Source organism: Corvus brachyrhynchos, unplaced genomic scaffold (assembly GCF_000691975.1).
Source record: "Corvus brachyrhynchos isolate BGI_N302 unplaced genomic scaffold, ASM69197v1 scaffold162, whole genome shotgun sequence".
NCBI lineage: Eukaryota > Metazoa > Chordata > Aves > Passeriformes > Corvidae > Corvus > Corvus brachyrhynchos.
This window is the reverse complement of record NW_008236696.1, coordinates 2,201,333-2,219,625: the sequence shown is the minus strand read 5'-3', so window position 1 is coordinate 2,219,625 and position 18,293 is coordinate 2,201,333. Positions and strand designations below refer to the sequence as shown.

General features: G+C 37.5%; 1 protein-coding gene across 8 annotated transcripts in view; it reads right to left on the bottom strand.

Annotated features, from left to right (window-relative positions):
• Positions 1-18,293, bottom strand: part of NAALADL2 (N-acetylated alpha-linked acidic dipeptidase-like 2) — a 395,166-nt gene that overhangs the window by 51,894 nt on the left and 324,979 nt on the right. For 7 of the 8 annotated variants that reach the window (XM_017726896.1, XM_017726897.1, XM_017726895.1 and 4 more), the window contains one exon: positions 8,918-9,013. In XM_017726896.1, the coding sequence (XP_017582385.1) occupies positions 8,918-9,013 (96 nt within the window). Of the gene's footprint in view, positions 1-5,356; positions 7,571-8,917; positions 9,014-18,293 lie in introns of those variants that run through there. The other variant, XM_017726900.1, reaches the window with a different exon arrangement.

The following is an 18,293-nucleotide window of genomic DNA, read 5'->3' as shown; positions in this document are numbered from 1 at the left end:
TTGTCATACATAACCAGTTAAAAAACCATTCAGAATAAGAATTTCAAGTAAAGGTTATCTGCCACTGGGATCAGATTTTCACAGCACATCTGCAATGAAGGCATCAAAGAGCAGGGATTTGAAACAGGCCCAGCCACTCCTATTAGTGCCACACAATGTAAAATGCAAATAGAGAATTCCATGGCACTGCATACTGAAATCTGAAGTTTCAGCTGTTTGTTTTGGCTCCTGACCAGGATTTATGGGCTAAACTTAAATAAGGGCAGACATTAGTTTGTGCTTAACTTTTACTTTTAGGTTCCTTCAGGCCTTCCACCCCTCAGCTCAGGACATAATGCGTTGGTTCTTAGGAGCTTTTTCCCAGGACAAACATTTCTCATGTATTGTCTAGATGTTTAATTTTGGTTTTATCCTCCCCCTCTGGATGGCTACAATCCCAAGAAATGCTCAGCATCAAGAGCATTGTTTCAGAAGAGTTCAGCTATCACCTTGATGCTAAAACAGGTGGCCACATTTAAGGACAAGATTAAAACCACTATGGATTTGCCTTCTAAGGAAATCTGTCACTTTAAAATTCCTTAAGAGAATCTGAAGTCTTAAAAATTTGGTTTTGAATTCAGGACTGAGCTCATGAAGCAAACTTCAGTATCTGTAAACTTTAGCATCTGCAGTGTGATCGTAGCTATATCATGGAACAATATAAAGAAAAACATTCTAGAATACACTGTACAACTGTACACCAAAGGAAGTTATGAGTATGGTCTAAAAACTAAAATGAACAAAGAAACACACACTTTAGCAGCTGTATTTCCCCAGGTCTTTCTGCAAGTTGTTTGCAAAACCAGCTAATTAACTCTTAGTACAAAAGCACATACTGAAGTTCCACTGACTTTACCTCATATTCACTCAAATGTAAATTGGAATACACTAAATTTAAAAAAAAAAAAAAAAGGAAAAAAATAAAAGAGCAGTTACTACATTATTGTTAGTAGAAACTTAATGTTTTAAGATGCATGCACTGGGGAAAGAACTGTCTGATTTGACATCTTTGTCAAAAGATCTGTAGACAGAGAAGAGCTCCTATAGAGAGCTGCTACAACAGACAAAGTACTTTTAGAGTACCCAAAGGAACCATCCCTCTACAACGTTGGCATCTTCTTTAAAGAAAAATTCATCTTCCTTGTAAAGCCATCGAATTCAGTACAGGTGTGCTGATAACAAATGCCTACAGTAGTACTGATGCTAAAGAATGGATTAATAGAATTAGAGTCTGATAAATTCAGTAAGTTTGTGAAGAACAGGATAGTGGGAAACAGGGGGAATATTCAAATAACCCCAGGCCTATTCCTACCTCTTAGAGAAGCAAGCTTCAGATTAGTTTTTTTAGATATGTTCAGATTTAAAGTTGTTGGATTTCAGTGGCTGAATACAAATCAAATTATTCTACGATTCTATAAATGTATGTGTATGTGTTGACTTTCCTTAAAAAACACATGCACAGGTCCAATTGTTTGACATCCCTCACAGCAAACTTATATTTTTGAAATAAAAGCAAAGGACATAAAATAGATTTTTCTCATTACACAGTAAAAAGCCACTATTGGACAAACTGAAAACAATCATTTGACTTGTGCAATAATAAACAGTGGCTTCTTTGTACAGTCATGATCATCAACAAGCAGACAAAACCTCCCCAAAAAGATAAGACCCCTGTCACAGACATCTTTCCTGAGAGCCTGTCACCAATGCAGATGGAGCTGCAATCAGATTTCAACCAGAACAAGGCACTGCAAAGGAAGGAACTGCTGTGGAAAACATAACTTCTTTCCAAGGCAGGTAAGTCCCACTAGCACAGAAACTCTTGTGGCCTCAGTACAGAGAAAAAAAAAGTTCAGTGGGTCACAGCCAGTAGCTGAAATTTCACCAAATCCCAAGTATTTGTCATATTCCACCTTTAGAAATCTAGCTGCAGCTTTGAAATATGCCCCAGTCTTTGTCTACAGTGTCAAACAAATCAGATTTTACAAGCTCATTCTGTATTCAGGTGAGGAAACGAAGTAGTTACTCAGTTATTGTAAGTACCATTTTTGACTCATGGTATTTCATTTTCTCATATGTAAAATAGGGTTTAAACAACATTTCCTCTCACTCCTACCTTCCTTCTTTTGCTAAGTCAGATTGCTGTAATTTGCAGTAAAAAAGTGTCTTCCATAAGATGTACAAACAACATCAATCTTGGCTTTCTACCCTAAGATTTAGGATGATACATTATGTATCAACTTATGTGTTTATCCTGTGGTTTGATTGGATCAGATGGAGCTGACATATTTGCTTCCTTCACTTAAATTCCAACTCCAGTTTGAAAAATGATGCGATTATATTTTTCTTCCTTTTCACTGACAGTTGGCAGACAAATCTTGGGAGCAACAAAGTACAATTTAGGTCTAAAAGAGGACTTCAGGAACTAATAGTTCCAAAGAGCAATCTGGTTAAGAAACACTGACAGAAGCCAATGATAACTTTTTTAAAGAACATGCAGTCTTACTGCAATATCAAAACTATTTAAGGAATGTAGAAATAATTTTCTCTTTTCAGTCAGAGAACTGAACAGGTAAGAATGTACACAGACAATCCACGGGGATGGTTTCTACACAAGCCATGCTACTAATGGCAACTATACTTTGATTTATACCTTTATATTTTATATTTTTTGTTTATTTATACTTTGATTTGGTTGTCAGAGTTCTCTAAGCTGAAAGCATTATATTCCAGTGACTCAAAACAAACAACAACAAAAAAAAGAAGCCCAGAAACAATCTTGTAATACTTGTAATACTGTTGTTGTAAAAACAAACAACAACAAAAAAAAGAAGCCCAGAAACAATCTTGTAATACTGACATCTTCCCACAACCTTAAGAATATATGTCACAGGAGGAAATGTAATTAGTTCTGACCTGTAATAATTCTTCCAGTTTGAAGTAAGCATATTAGCATATCAGCAGAAAAGGTATGGAAAATTTCAGAGGGTAGGGGAATAGAGCTGGTTTTTAATACCTGACTGAACCAAGTGAAGCTGTGTTGGATGGTGCAGCTGGTTCATCAAATTTTTACCAGGGGTTCTGCAATTTCAGCTTATTTTTATTACCTAGTCTTTATCCATCAGAGTTCAAGTATAAAGTGCAAGAGTCCTTGAGGCTACTTGCTTTTAGGAACAAAGAACTACTGAAAAATTCCAAGCATATCTCCCCTAACTAGGCTGGAGCACATAGAGAATATGCTGTCTGGCCAAACACAGTATGACTGTCTGTCAGAAAACCTCATGTCTTTAGCAGCAAAGTCACCTCTCTCACATCTAATGCTGAGAAAATCCCCAGACAGCTTTTTTTTCCTTTGAATGTTGTTACTTCCCTGTTCACCACAATGCACAGAGCATCCCCAAAGTTACTGTGCCAGGTTATATCACCAGATTTGCTCTTGTTTTTATTGCTGCTGACACTAGCCACAGAATAAAATACATGGTGGTAGAAGGGAGTTTTCAGCAGGTTTGTATTTACCCTCTGCTTGAACTGGATTATATGTTCTTTCATGCACAAAGGCTAAAGGTAAAACAAAAATTCTCACTTGTGTGCTTAAAAGAATATGTGCTAAATCAAACCATTCCTGTGAAATTTGGGTGCCTGTGCTGCTCTGCAGAAAAACACAGACAAGTCTGGGTTTGTGTGTATTCAGAGTGTCACCACAGACAGTAGAGTTGTGCTTTGAGCATCTCAAATACCATCAAACCATAAATACCAGTAAGATTCTCAGAGCCAGTGTATGAGATGCTGGTCAGAAAAAAAAAAAAGCAAATAATTTAATTTAGGGAGTGATTATAGCAACTGGCACATCACAGTGCACCTATGCTGCTACCTCACCTTGGGGCAGAGGAGAGCTCTGAACAAACCATGAACTGCTGCTGTGGGAGGGAAAACAAAAAAATTAAGAGATGCCCCAAGTCACAGTGCAATTTCTTAGCCCAAAAAACCCATGCAGGTGTTTTCATGTGTGACAGAGCACACACATGGTACCCCAGACATTTCTGGTATATTCACAACAAGGTCAAACTCCACATCTAAAAATTCAGTATCAACAGTAGGCTGTCTAAAATATGGATATTGATCAGGCCCCCAGTTTGGTCCTCACTTCATACACTGAGACCTGTAGCTTCTGCTGTGTTAACCTCATTTGGCACCTCTGTCACCTACCCCAGTCCATATTCCTGTTTGTTGGCTGGAGGCTTGAATAATTTGTTTTGAAAGAACAAGATCATAACATAATTCACCTTCAAAAAGACATGAGAGTTCTGTTGGTCTGTGCAGAACTTGTGCCTTTGATGAAGAGACAGAGATGATGAGAAAGTCTGGCACATGCCACTGAAGACAGGAATTTTAAAAATTGCATCTAACAGAATACATCACTGAACAAAGCTAACTGGAGAAATTACCTGTGAAAATTGACACTCCAAACTGTCACATTTTCATGATGGAAATCAGAGCATACAGGAAGAATTTCCAGATAGCACTCCACACGGTGACATGGGGGAAGGCTGCCATACATCTGCCTGGGTCTTGCAAGGACAAAAGGTTTTCTGGGCTTGGCTTGGATATGAGATATTTTCAGGTGCATCAGACTTCTGTTTGCTCAGTATTTCAGATGAGTTCTGCATGTACCATACAAACTCTTTAACACTTTAGGTGCTGTAGCTCTGACTGATGCAATTTTGTGTCTCTGCTGCTCAGAAATCAAAAAATTCTGCCAAATCCTCTGTCTCTACACAGTGGAAACTTCTAAATGAAAACACAAGATACCTCAATGGAACGTACAGATGTACAGATGCCTCGATGCAAAGGTCATTGGCAACACCACAGAGCTTTATCAAGAAGGATCTGAATCCCAAAAGGGCACAATGCAGTAGGAACAACACAGGAATGTGAATGTACACTGTTGAAATACCTACACTGGGAATAACACACTGTTAGAAATGTCTCTGGTAAAACTCTGCCACACAGATGTTCTATTGACAGTACTATTCTAGTGATTCAAAATATGCAAAACCCCAAAAGTCTTTGGAATTGTAGGAGTTCGAGACCTTGCATTATCTTGGCGTGCTCAAAAAACCCCAAACCAAACAAACAAAAAAAACTCCACCAAAAATACCCAAAACAAAACCAACCAAACAAAAAAAACCACAAAAAAACCCTCCACACACAAACAAAAAACCCACTAAAAAAAACAAACAAAAAAAACTCCACCAAAAATACCCAAAACAAAACAAACCAAACAAAAAAAAACACAAAAAAACCCTCCACACACAAACAAAAAAACCCACTAAAAAAAACAAACAAAAAAACCCAAGCTCATTGGCAGACACTGTGCAGAAAGATCAAAATACTTGGCAGAGGTAAATGCACCAAACCACAGACTTTCATTTTCAGAGAGATTACAGAGAAAGAAACCACCAAAGTTATGGACATCACTGCATTGCCAAGATGAATGAGTGTTCCCTACATTAGAGAACTAATGGGACTAAAAACGGGTAAATGGGAAGATATATCCCTTCCAGGCTGCAAAGGAACAGAACAGTATGATCCTGTTAGAGAATGCCTCAAGTCAACATTCTTGTGCTGCACCTTATCTGTGGTCAAAATGTGAATTTCATTTACCAACAGTCCACCAGCCTCTTTATTCCATTTGCATACCTTTCATTCTATTTGCTTTAGGAAGAGAATCTGCCTGTCATCTTCTTGGAAGTGTTTATATTTTTAAAAAATGGAAATATCACAGTATGTTACACAAAACCCCCTTATTTCCTCTAGAAATGGAAACACTCCTCCCTCTTGCTGTTACGTTTAATGCTTAGAAGTTAATTGCATTAGAGTAGTTCTACTTTATGCAATTCCATACTTGGAGTGTAGAATAATCAGGTTCACTAAGAATTTTCTCAAGAGTTATCTGTCAGCACCCATAACTCATCATAAAACCGGTTATGTCACTTCTGGTGTGGCTTTCATGACTTTGGTGCCTGCCAGAGTAACAATCAACATGAGATTATTCCATGGCTAATCCTGGGGTAAGTGGCTCCAGTGGCATCCCCTGTTAGGGGTCTGCATGATCTCAGTCTTACGAGGATACTCTGGTGAGCACACAGCAGACACAAAATTATTTTCAAACTGGTTAATCACTGAATTAACTGGCTACCATGAAACACTGTGCTGAGTAACACTGATGAAATTTATTAAAAATAGCACATACTTTTCTGAGTGTGCACTCCATAACAAGGAAGGAGTTTTATCTGACTTCTGGTCAAATGGGAAAATCCCTTCTCTGCCACCTATTCTCCATTTTAATACTTGGTATAATATATATAGATAAATTACAAGGTCTGCAAATCTCACTTAAGATACCACCAAGTTTTGTACTGCAAGACACTACTGTAATGAATACCTCATTTTTCACCACTAGGAAGCTTATATATTTCCCTTTCTTGGAATGCTTCAGATCAGCCTGGTTCTCACAATAATCCACCCTAAATCCATCTTTTCCGTGCCAAGATCATAATATGAATTGTTCTGACAAATTAGATCTTCTAAGCACTCAGATTACAGATCTATCTATTTAACAGCTGCATATTTCTCACTCTTTTTTTTTTTTTTTTCCACATTCAGCAATCTCCTCTGTTTCAAAGTGTTCATGAACTTAAGGCAACCACTGATGCCAGAGAGCACACGGCACAATTAGCTGATTCTTCATTCTTATACCAAACCTATTGTAAAAAACTATGTTGAAATTTTTACATCCTTACTTAGTATCAAGCCATACACACGGAAAATACCTAAAAATCCCTAAAATCCTATTTCCCTAATGGAGATGAAGGGCTTCAAATCAATATAAGCTTTTCCACCAGCTTGAGTGGCCATACAAGCAAAGCAGACTCGGAGTGATATGCAATGAAAAATAAGGATAAAAAGTTATAGTTTCTAATATTTTCATAAACCATTTCTGATGGAAAAAAAGCCAATTAAAATTATCAAATGTTGAACTTACTATATTTGAATATTGAATTTCTCTTAGCATAAAAAACCAGCTTTGTGTGAAAAGTCTTTTGAATTTTAAAGCTAAAATTTCTGAAGCAGGTATGACACCGGCTTTAATTGCAATTGCAAAGGGGTGATAAACAGGTCTTTGCCAGGTAACCACTGAGGAATATAAACTTCTAGCTGAGGACTGGAAATTCTAACTACAAGATAATTTGTTGCTAGTTTTAGGGTTTTTTTCCCTTTTTTAGGTTTGGTTTTTTTTTTTTTTTCCCCAAAAATGAGTAATTTATTATAAAACTAGAGATTCATAATCTTGTGAAGAAATAACTTGGTCCCATCTACCACAATGAAAATATGGACATTTCAGACTAAGGAACAGCATTAAGGTTGCTTAGTTAACTAATTAAATTATAGCATTTCCCTTAAATGCTGAGGATGTCACTCCACTGCTGCATATACTATTCATCTTTATAAAAGCTTCCTGGGCTCCAGTCTGAAAAGAAAAATGGAAATACAGTCACATCTTAGTGCAATCTCCATCAAGTTTTATCAAAGAAAATTGTAATGCTCAATGACCCTATTTAAAATAATATGTAATTATTTAAACAGAATCAAAATACTTCAAGTCAAGTATCAAAGAAATTTTTCTGCGTTGGTCAACATTATAGAGCAAATACTAAATTTCAGATTATCCAGATTACACATGATTACACTACTTAGTAAATCACAAAGTAACTATGCAGTAAATAATCATGTAACTATTTCCTGCAGACTCTGGAAAGATATTTGATGAATCTTTTCAGCCACTTTGCCATCAAGGATGGTTTAAAAACATCAATTCCACTAAAAGGGCTTCAGAGAAGACTCTTGTCTGGTGCTTGTTCCTTAACTGTCACATTCTGACAGGCTTTAAAATCATGTCTAGGATTTTGTGCTTTTTTTTTTTTTAATAACCAAGCAAACATAATGATTAAAAACAAACAAACATAAAGAAACACCACCACAACCCCAAGATCATTCACTGTCTGTTTTGCCAAAGACACTGAGCCACCTACATGTTAAATCTACACGTGGCTGATCTTTTGAGAATTTACTTTTGTTGTTACCAGAAGATGATTCAACAGCAGCTGCTTTTGCAAAAGAAGCAGCTTTGAATAAAGAAAGAAATCTGTGAGACCTACATCACTGGTTTGTAAGAAGTTGTTAGAAGTGTACAAACCCATTAAGCTGGGCTCATTTGCAGTCACGTCCCTTTGCAGAAACACTGCTGAGTTGACAGAAGCAGCAGCACTTTGGAGCAAGGAGTAATTTTGATTGTGTTAATAACTAACATGGAGGGAGTATTCTACTGGAGCACGAGAGGGGAGTCAGAACACATTGACTTTGGGAGCATCCCCTCTGTAGGGAACTCCCCAGAACCACGGGATGGGCTCCCCTTCCTGCGATGGGAACACACAGCCACAGCTCGGAACACCAAGAACCTGCGTGTGAAGGTGCCCCAGAGAGTCCTTTCCACTGGAAAATGCACAGCAACAAAGTGCTACTTCCTGCCACCAACTGGGGCTCAGTGCCCTGTTCTCATGGCAGGAAGTTTAACGTGAAACATGCAAAATACAACAGAATCACACGAAAAGAAGCATCTGCACATGAAACTGCTTTGATCACACAAGTTGACCAGTGCAACAGTAAAGAATATTCCCAACGTGGATCTCAGTGAAAAGAGCTCCACAGTTTCTAATGACATTCAAAGGACTGACAGGAAATTAAATAGGTTATATTTCAAAATTATTAGCAAATTCAAGAGGAAAGTATGTATAAATGAGATCTCCATTTCTCTTACCTTTGCAATGGTCTCGTGCAGGCTGAAGGAGGGATCCAGCTCTTCAGTTTTTGTTGCATGCACAGGAAAAAGAGCTTCGGAGAGAAAGCTGGAATTCTGTGAGAAAGAAGGAGCTTTTTAGGATTCCACATTGATTTCCTCATTCAATTAGTTATTGGATTTTGTTGATAGATTGAAAAACTCTTCAAATCTTTCTTAAGTTTTGAAGATTATGAAACTTATTTCACTGATCCACTGATTAACTGATTCCGAGTCCCCGAGAAACGCAAAAACCCCCTAAGTCTTATGACTTTATTCCTGGAATGGCAGTTGTCTTTGTAATTATGCTTCCCAAAGCAGCTAAAAATTTTGCCTCCAGGGAGAAAAAAAAATCCACACAGCTTTTATTCTGGGCTAAGCAATCAGACATTTTATTAACTACGTTATGATTTAAGTCTTCAGAAGAAATGTAACCACAATAATCAAATAATACTCTTTTATCTTCTGCAACCATCCTAGTTCTCTATCCAGTAATACCACCTATATAATGAGGGATTTTTGTCAATTCCCTAAAATGATATACTTTAGGTTGACCACTCTTTTAATACCAGACAATCTTTATATATTGTTTGTGGATGATGGTCATCTCTCCTTGTACTGCAAGGAATCAAGACATTATTTGCATATTTACTGTCTCAAGGAAACCAATGCCAAGGAGCGGACTGGAAAAAAAGGCAAAGCAATACGAAACAAACCTCCAAGCCTCAAAGGTGCCCAGATGCCTAAAACAGGAATTACATTACACTGCCGGCAAGTTTGCTTGTTAGATTTTTCTATTAATTGATGCCTTCATGATCAATATTCTATCAGTATTTTCATTCATTTCTAGGAGATTATTTCTGGTAGCAAACTCCCACCACTTTCTTTAAAAAAATAAATATATAATTAGCACTGCATCACACAAATTTTTTGTGTTCAGTGATGCATCTGTGTGTTGCATAACTTGTCACAGAAGCATCACAAAAATAAATGAAGCCATTTTTTCTTTCAGAATTTTTTTTTTTTTTAGATCTCAGGGAGAAGATGCACGAAGTCATTTATTACAAAGATGAAATACATACTTCTGTATTAACTCATAACTATTCATCTTTGTTTCAAGCTGCACACCAGTTTACAGAGCTGTGTCATTTGACTGGGGGGCTGCTGAGGAACGCCCTCATTCTGCTGCGGTGGTGCTAATGCTGTTCATCATCAGTCACATAATTGCAATCAATAACTTAGAGACAGTTACATTATTTATATTTACTCTTGAGTATCTTACTGAGATGCAGTGGATGGAATGACTACCAAATGAGATTTGCTACAGAAATCAGACTGTTGTTCCATCTCGACAAATATCCTTTTTTTGGAATCTAAAGCTTGGTGGATCAGCTGCCTGGAAAGCAGGGAGACACTGCTCACTGGGTTTTCCTCCCACTCCACTCTAGACTCCAGCTTGCCAGGTAAACCAGCAGCCTCTGCTGCCTGAGCCTCTGCCTTTGGAAGAACTCAACACAAATAGGCAACGATCAGCAAATAAATCAAAACACATTTGGACATAACAAGTGGTTTTGCTCAAGAAGGAATCAAGACCCTCCTTGCTAAAAGGATTGCTTGAAAAGGATTGCTGTTTAGCTTTCTGGCATCTGAAATAATCTTGCTCTGCACTTCTAAAAGGAAATGTTTGAAACAGTTGTGGTTGCCTTTTTTTTTCTTTTTTTTTTTTTTTTCCATAAAAGGCTCCTCCATAAAGAACTGCTGGAAAGGCCAACTTTGTTTCTCTTGCTTTTTGTTGTTTTTCAAGCAGTATGCTCACCAGAGAAAGCTGCATGAACTTTCTAACTAACAGAAGTCCATTCTTTATCCCAGGGAGCACACGGCAGAGAGATGAGTCCCAGTGATGTTCCAAGAGCACCTCTCAGCATTTAACAGGAAGAGCAACACCTTCCAAGAGCTGGAAACAGAATCACACTTCTCACTGTTTCTTTCACCAAGCTCACAATAACAAGTGAGTCTTGTATTTTGGTATTTTTGAACAGCAATTTGCTAAGCAAATTTCTAGCAAACGCACACCAAGAAAACGACCTGCTAATCAAAACCATTAAAACCAATTGTATTATTCCTTTATGCTTTTCAGCCACAGTAGGAGCTACAGCTGCAGCTGCTGTCTTCATCCTCTCCCACATTCACCTCCTAAACACAAATCATCCTCCTCTGCCCCAGCCAGGCATTAGGATCACCCCCACCTTGTACAAAGGGCAGAGTCTTCCATGCATTGTGAATGCTCTGGAGATGGTATCAAATTATGGAAAAATCTTTTCAAGGCCAGACCACTGTGAGACATCCTAAAATTTAGGAGACCAAACTTCCAGTCATGCTTTGAAAATTTTCTCCTTTGCTTTTCATTGTGTTCTGTTAATTTTCCTTTCAGTTCATAGCTATCCAAATGGATTAAGAACATTTGCTCTTCTGAGATGAAGTTACATTTTCATCATACAAACTTTACAATCCAAAAAGGATCACCCTAATAATCCTTGAATTCCCTCTATAAACTCATCAGCAGAGAAACATAACATAACATAACAAGCATGGAAGTGAGTTTCCAAACCCTCCCTTTGTCTCGTCTTCCTTTTGGAATGACCAGTTAACCTGGTCTTTTCAATACTCATTTAATGAAGCATTCTGTGTGATTAGAATGACATTGATGTTCCACTTTTCAAATAATGGGTCACTTCTGATTAAACTTCGACTGAACATTCAACTTTCAATCTTAAAACAAATTGTCTCCTTTTCTTTTTAATTTGAACCCAATTTCCTGCTGCCCTTGGGTCTTGTGACAGTAATTAATTGATATATGAATCAATTAAATGGAGATCGAAAATGCAGGTGAAAATCTCTCAAAACCCCAAATCTGGCTTACTCTTGCTTATTTATGATGGACACTTGCACTAAAATTCACTTCTGATTTACTACACTCATTTTTCTAACTTAACTTATCCTTCCCCAACTAATTAAGTGAACAAAATGTTTCACCTTCTAAAGGTACTAAATTTGCCATCCCTTGTGTACTCTCTTATAACATGCCTTCAATTTATATGCCAACTTTCAACCACTGCATTTTAAATCACGAATAAAATCCCACAGCACTTCTGGTGATTTAATGTAAAACAGAATAAAGACCAAGACATGCTTTAGAGATTTATTTTGCTGTCATTAAATAAAAAAAAAAAAAGTTTAAAAAATATCAAACTTTACCACACATTGTCTTAGAACTGCAATTATTTCTGTGAATACCTGCGAATTTTTTTTACTAGGCCAGGACAATGCTGAATCCTCAAGACTATTTTTCTGGACTATTACTTGAGAAACAGTAAAATTACCAGTTAGAGAAATTGTCAAATTATGCTCTCAAATTATGTAAGTAATAATTCCTTAATATGCTCTCATTCCACACCGGAATAGATTTTTCTTGCCTGATGAATGTTCCCCTGCTTTTGCAAGAAGATATCCTTCTGTTCTTAACAGAATGAATCTTTTCAGCCACTTTGCCATCAAGGATGGTTTAAAAACATCTGTTCTTAACCTGGTGAATAACACACAAGTATCTCCATTTTTTTGGTTTTTGGGTTTTTTGGGGTTTTTTGTGCTGTTGAGGGGGGTGTGGCTTTTTTATTGTTTGTTTGTTTTGAAAGTAACAGTTAATGGAGGTTTCTCCACTCAGCAATAATGCTCCATCTGCAAAAACGATCTTTAGACTAAAGTTCTTCATCCAGTTTGACTTCACCCTTGTTAACATTTGTCTGAATTGTCCATCCTCAGGGCAGCATTGCCCTTCAGCACTTCACCATATTCATGGCACCAATTTTATACTGCACAGAAGTAAGACAAAAAGAAGGCACCAGGAAAGGTACAAACAGAGAGGAAGCAGTGAGAGCAGAAATCCTTCTGAAATTTGTACAGGTAGGCAAGAGGTATAAATGTGCTAATCTTACACTGCTAAAGGCTGCAAGGCAAACACACAAAAGAAGGATGGAAGCCAAGAGAAAAATGTTTATTTTCTTCACACAGACAGTGAAAAGAAAGAGTTGTTTCACCTCACCTAAGCTAAAAATCCATCTCTTCCCCATTTTCCGTTTTTTTTGGTTTTTTTTTTTTTTTTTTTTTTTTTTTTTAACCTCCTGGCAGGGTGATTGAACCAGAGGTTTGACTGTAAGAAGGATCAAAAAGAGAGTAATGGAAAAGGTATCTCATAGACTAAAATATGGCTTATCATCAGCTATCTGGATTACTTTTACTTTGGGAGGGTCCTGCAGACTAAAGCAGATTTACTGAAAAAGTGGTTTATGTAGAATAGAACAGACTGAAGCCAAAGTATGGTTCTCTAAAGTGTGGGTTTAATTGAATTGATGAAATAATACCAGGCATTAAAGTATTGCATATAGGATTTCTCACCAATAAAGGCCCATAGGGTTGCAAATATATTGCAGAAGTGTTCCTGCCTCTCCATCTCACTAGCAAGCTGACTTTACCCTTTCTAGAAAATGCACCAGATATCTAATTAAACATGACCTCCCAAATCCACAAAGGATTATAAAGTGATGTGAAAGATCGTTTCACTGATGCAAAAGACATAAAATAGATGGTTTTTTTAATAAAGCAAAGCTTTGCAATTGCCACAGCCTAACACGTGTCTACAAAGTGAGAATGCCCCTACTCTCGAAAATGGGCTTGTCAGAAGGAGTTTCTGGCAAGAGTCTTTTCTTTGGTATTTTTACCATTTCAGTTTATTGAAGAACTTTTAGAAAAGAAACAAAAGCACATCTATTTTCTGTTTGAATATTCTAGTAAAGATGCGCAGTGACCTTGCAATGCCACTCAATGCTGGACAAAATGAGCAAGGCCTGACAAACAAGACTGCACAGAATACAGGAGAGGCAGAATTGGATTCACTGCTGCACAAGTTGTTTTATTATTCAACTCAATTGCAGCCAGAAAAACCTCAGCCAACAGTCGTAAGGAAAAGAATATAAGCACATTTCTCTCATCTCTTTTAATTTAATGTTTTCTTCCTTATGTTAGTAAGTGAATTGAAATAATCACTGTAAAGCTATAAATTCACAGACTGCAGCACAAAGAAAGCAACTTTTAAGATGTCAGGATACTTGCCTGGCTTTATTCCTCTGCAGTTTTCCCCTGGTGCTTTTTACACTGAAAGCATAATCAGCAGTTTAGGCAGGAGGAAGGGGCCCCAGTCAGAAATCTGGAACCTGACAGAGGATCTTCCCTAAGTTTCAGAATGTTAGAAACAGGAGGCTCAGCTCAGATTCACTACATCTGAGAGAAAACAGCTTTTCTTGGATGTGTTGTATGAAGGACACGAGAACATTTTGTAACATTTTATCATCAACTGTGAACATTCAAATCACACGGAAACATGAGGTTCCAGGAAGATCATCCTAACTGTCCTGGAAGTCATGAATCCCAGTGACAAGGTCTTTCACAATCACAAATATTATCAATCACAGTGCTTTTATTTCCTGATTCAATGCTTCCTATTTCCAGATTTTATTTTCAGTGCTCAAATAGATACTTATTACACTGAAAGAAAAGATCTGATGCTAGACACTGGACAGATGCTGTGTAGGTGGGAGGCTCACCACCTTGCAGTAGGAATGAAAATTGTCTTTTGCTAAGAATAATAATGTCTTCAAACAATATTTATTTATCAAAGCCTTATTAACCAGTTTTTTAATGGACAGAATAAGATATATCAAATATTGCAAATTTTATCAGAGAGAATGCATCGTTGACTCAAACCACAGCTCTTTGATTGTCCAGTCATCTTGACTTTTCCCCCCCAAGTATTAAAAGACAAAACTGAGTGTCACACTACTAATATCTACTGACACAAAACAAGATTTGATACTTATTCCAGATATTCTACCAGAAGATTTTCAGTTGGTCAGTTGAATTTAGCCACTCAGAAGTACAGTGGTAAAACATTACCATGAATGCAACAGGCTATTAAATTCTCCAGGGAGAACAGATAATTCAGTGACATCTGTCCTTACATAATACGGATTTTCAGTAACTAGATGCTTCAAACAGAAGCAATTAATTCGTGTCTAAACAAATTTTTCACATTTTCCAATATCCCATTGATCCTGTTAATTCCCAGGCTTTCTTCCCTTGACTTCCAACAATCCTCAGTCAATTCCAAGACACTGAGGAGCCTCTGAGAGAATCTGCAAGGACAGAGCTTACAGAAACATGTACTCATGCAGTGTGAATGAATGCTAAAGAAGCTGTGTGATTTTGATACTATAAGGCAAGTTTACATAAAGAAATTTTCCCTTCTGGATGCACTGTGTGATGTTTGGTACATCAAAGCACTAGGATTTGTGAGGCCAGACAGATTTTTTTGGAGCAGAGTAATGTATCCAAACTGATGAGGACGTCATCAGTTTCACTAGCATTAGTGCAATAACAAAGATGCTCTTCCATGAAATTAAGTAGCTAAATATTCATATTATTCAATAAAACAACTCAAGCAATCAATTGAACATCAAACGCATTTTGTCTTGTAAAACACCGAGTCATTAACCTTAACAATTTCACCATGCTCTCACTACCAAATTCAACTCAATTAGCGCCCAAATGAACAGATGGACTAATGAATTAATGAATTATTGGTGAGTACTACACTAACCCCTGACTGAACTGAGAAATTAAAAAACACTAATTTATGCTAGAGACAGAGAAAACACATTGGTCAGGAAAAAATCAGTATGAATAAAGAAAAGCACAGCTATTATAAAGACAGCATAGACCCTAAGTCAGAAAGGCAGCTGTGGTTTGGACTTCACAGGTAGTCCCAAGGCAACCTGCTGGGGACTCCTGGAACTATTCCTTCTTACACACTGGCAGTTCACTGCTTTTACAAGCACAACTGAAACCTCTCTCTTGACCCTGACACAACCGACTCCCACTGCTACACCTTGTTTCCCATGAAGTTCTACTACACAGTTAATAAACTCTCTCAGCAGCAAGTGCAACAGCATCAAACTCTCCAGAGGCAGTTCGGAAAAGGGAATCCTGGATTCCCAAGCAACTGTCCTGAGGCTGATACACGTTTGCTCCTTTGCTAAGACTTTCTGGTATACTAAGCACAATGGTACTTTGATTATTTCATACAGGCATGAAACATCTCCAGTAACTCCCCATGGGCAACTACCAGCTGTGTTATTTCCTTAAAAAATTTAACATGTACCAGAGAGAAAAGAGAAGTAAAACAGGGAATGAGGGGAGCCATGCAGAGCTGTATTTTCAGAGGGAAAAGCTATCAAATTGCAGATCATCATAGAAACACACTGCTATTATGCAAGTTCCCTACTAGCATAGATGCAAAAGGAGAAACATGGCTTCTGTTTGGGGTAAGAATCTCCCTGGAATTACAGACCCAGAAAACCAGTGCTAAATCTTTTCCAAGAACATTTACACAAATGCCACAGGCCCTGAAGTTCTCTGCTGAGCAGCTATGGCTGAATTAAGCACATCGTGTCTTTGCATACAATATGACCTGATCCCTCTAAGAAAATGATGCTGTGATGCTTCTAATGGAATTTCCTGATAAGTATACTTGGCTCTGATAAATTAATTGGTATTGGGTAACACTTAATCAAGGAGGACATTAATAACATAAAATGAACAGCAGAACATTTACCAGAAGGGCCTGGTCAGCTGTAGATAATCCAAGCAGTCAGTCAGAAATCTTAGGACTATGTACATGGCCATACTAACTCTTTCCTGGCTGGAAAGGACACACCAGAAGTAAAGGAGAAAATGACCTGGATATGGAGTAACAACGAGATTAATGCTGTGATGCAAGAAAGTGAGATAACTGCACTAAGAATATGGAGATCCAGAACTTCAGAACGTGAAAGTGGATTGCCTTGAAGCACTGGAACTGTTTGACCAGTGATTACATTACTGATACAAACCCAGCAGCTCTCAATAAAGAATACTGCAGGTCAGACTACTCAGGTTTGCTTTCTCTGTGCACACACAGGTACGAGGTTGTACCTGTGGAGTTGAAACTACTCCACAGACTTCGCTTCCTTCCCCAAAGCCACGTTGATTATATATACAGATGCATTTAAAATAAAATGTGTTTGGGGTTCAAATACAGTTTCCCATTCACTTTAGAACAGATACAGGGCAGATGCACTGAAACACACTCCAAGCTGCCTAAGCCCTCCCTCTACAACAACATAAGCACATCAAAGAGACAAAAGCAGCTTGCTACACGAGAGTTATTTTTTTGTAAACTAGACCCTAAGTCCTCTCCATCAAGGACAGTTCCTCTGTTTCTTTTCTTGCAACAAAGAAATCTTGGAAAGCTTTTAATTTCTTTTGAGAGAAGTGCATGATGTGTCAGTCTAAGAATGTAAATATTGAAATCAAGAAACTGCAGTAAGTTTGCCCACAGAGTGATAAAAACGAATAAAAGAGGTCAGGATGGGGTGGGAAGGAGGATGTAGAGGCTGATGGTAAGAACAACTGAGAAGCCACATTCACTGAAGAGTTAAGATTTAGTGCCCTCTGTTTTACACCAGTGTGGGTGAAAATCACTTTTAAGGGCCCGAATGAAAGTTGAAAGTTACCTTCAGAAAGTTATGCATATTTCAACAGAAATAAAAATCATTATGCATTCTCTCTAAAGAGGATACAATCTCAAACTGTCAAAATTCTAAACTCTTCTACATATATTACATACAAATGCCTTCTATAAAGAAACCTCTTTTCATTTTTCTTCTAAATTAGCTTAGTGGTCCATGGTATTACACTGCCTTGGTCTAGCCTGTGAATAATGTGACAGGTAATTTTTATACTCCTTGCCTGAACTTAAGTTTGAGTGAAGATACGGAAAACAACTTTTATGATCTAGGTGTAAAAGTAAATGTTCTGTGAGTCCTGCATACCCAAACGTGGACACCTGCTACGAAATGTTTCATGATGATTATGTGTCCATCAATAAATAACAAAAAAAAAAGTTGTTTTTGCTTTTTAATAATGTGCATGTGCAGCAATTTTTTTTCCCAAGCAAAATGATAATGCTAATGTTGATGTAACCTATCACATTATCACAGAGGGGATTTAAGATTCTGTCTTATCAGACAGGAATCATTCTATAATAGGATGCACTGAGAAGGATGAATAATATGCAGATAACATGGGAAATCATCCAACTATAATTTAAAAAACCAGATTCCTCATGAAACTGTTCACGGCAATGACACAGAAATGGATGGTAACAGTCAATTGATTTCCATCTTGAAAAAAACTCAAAATACACCTG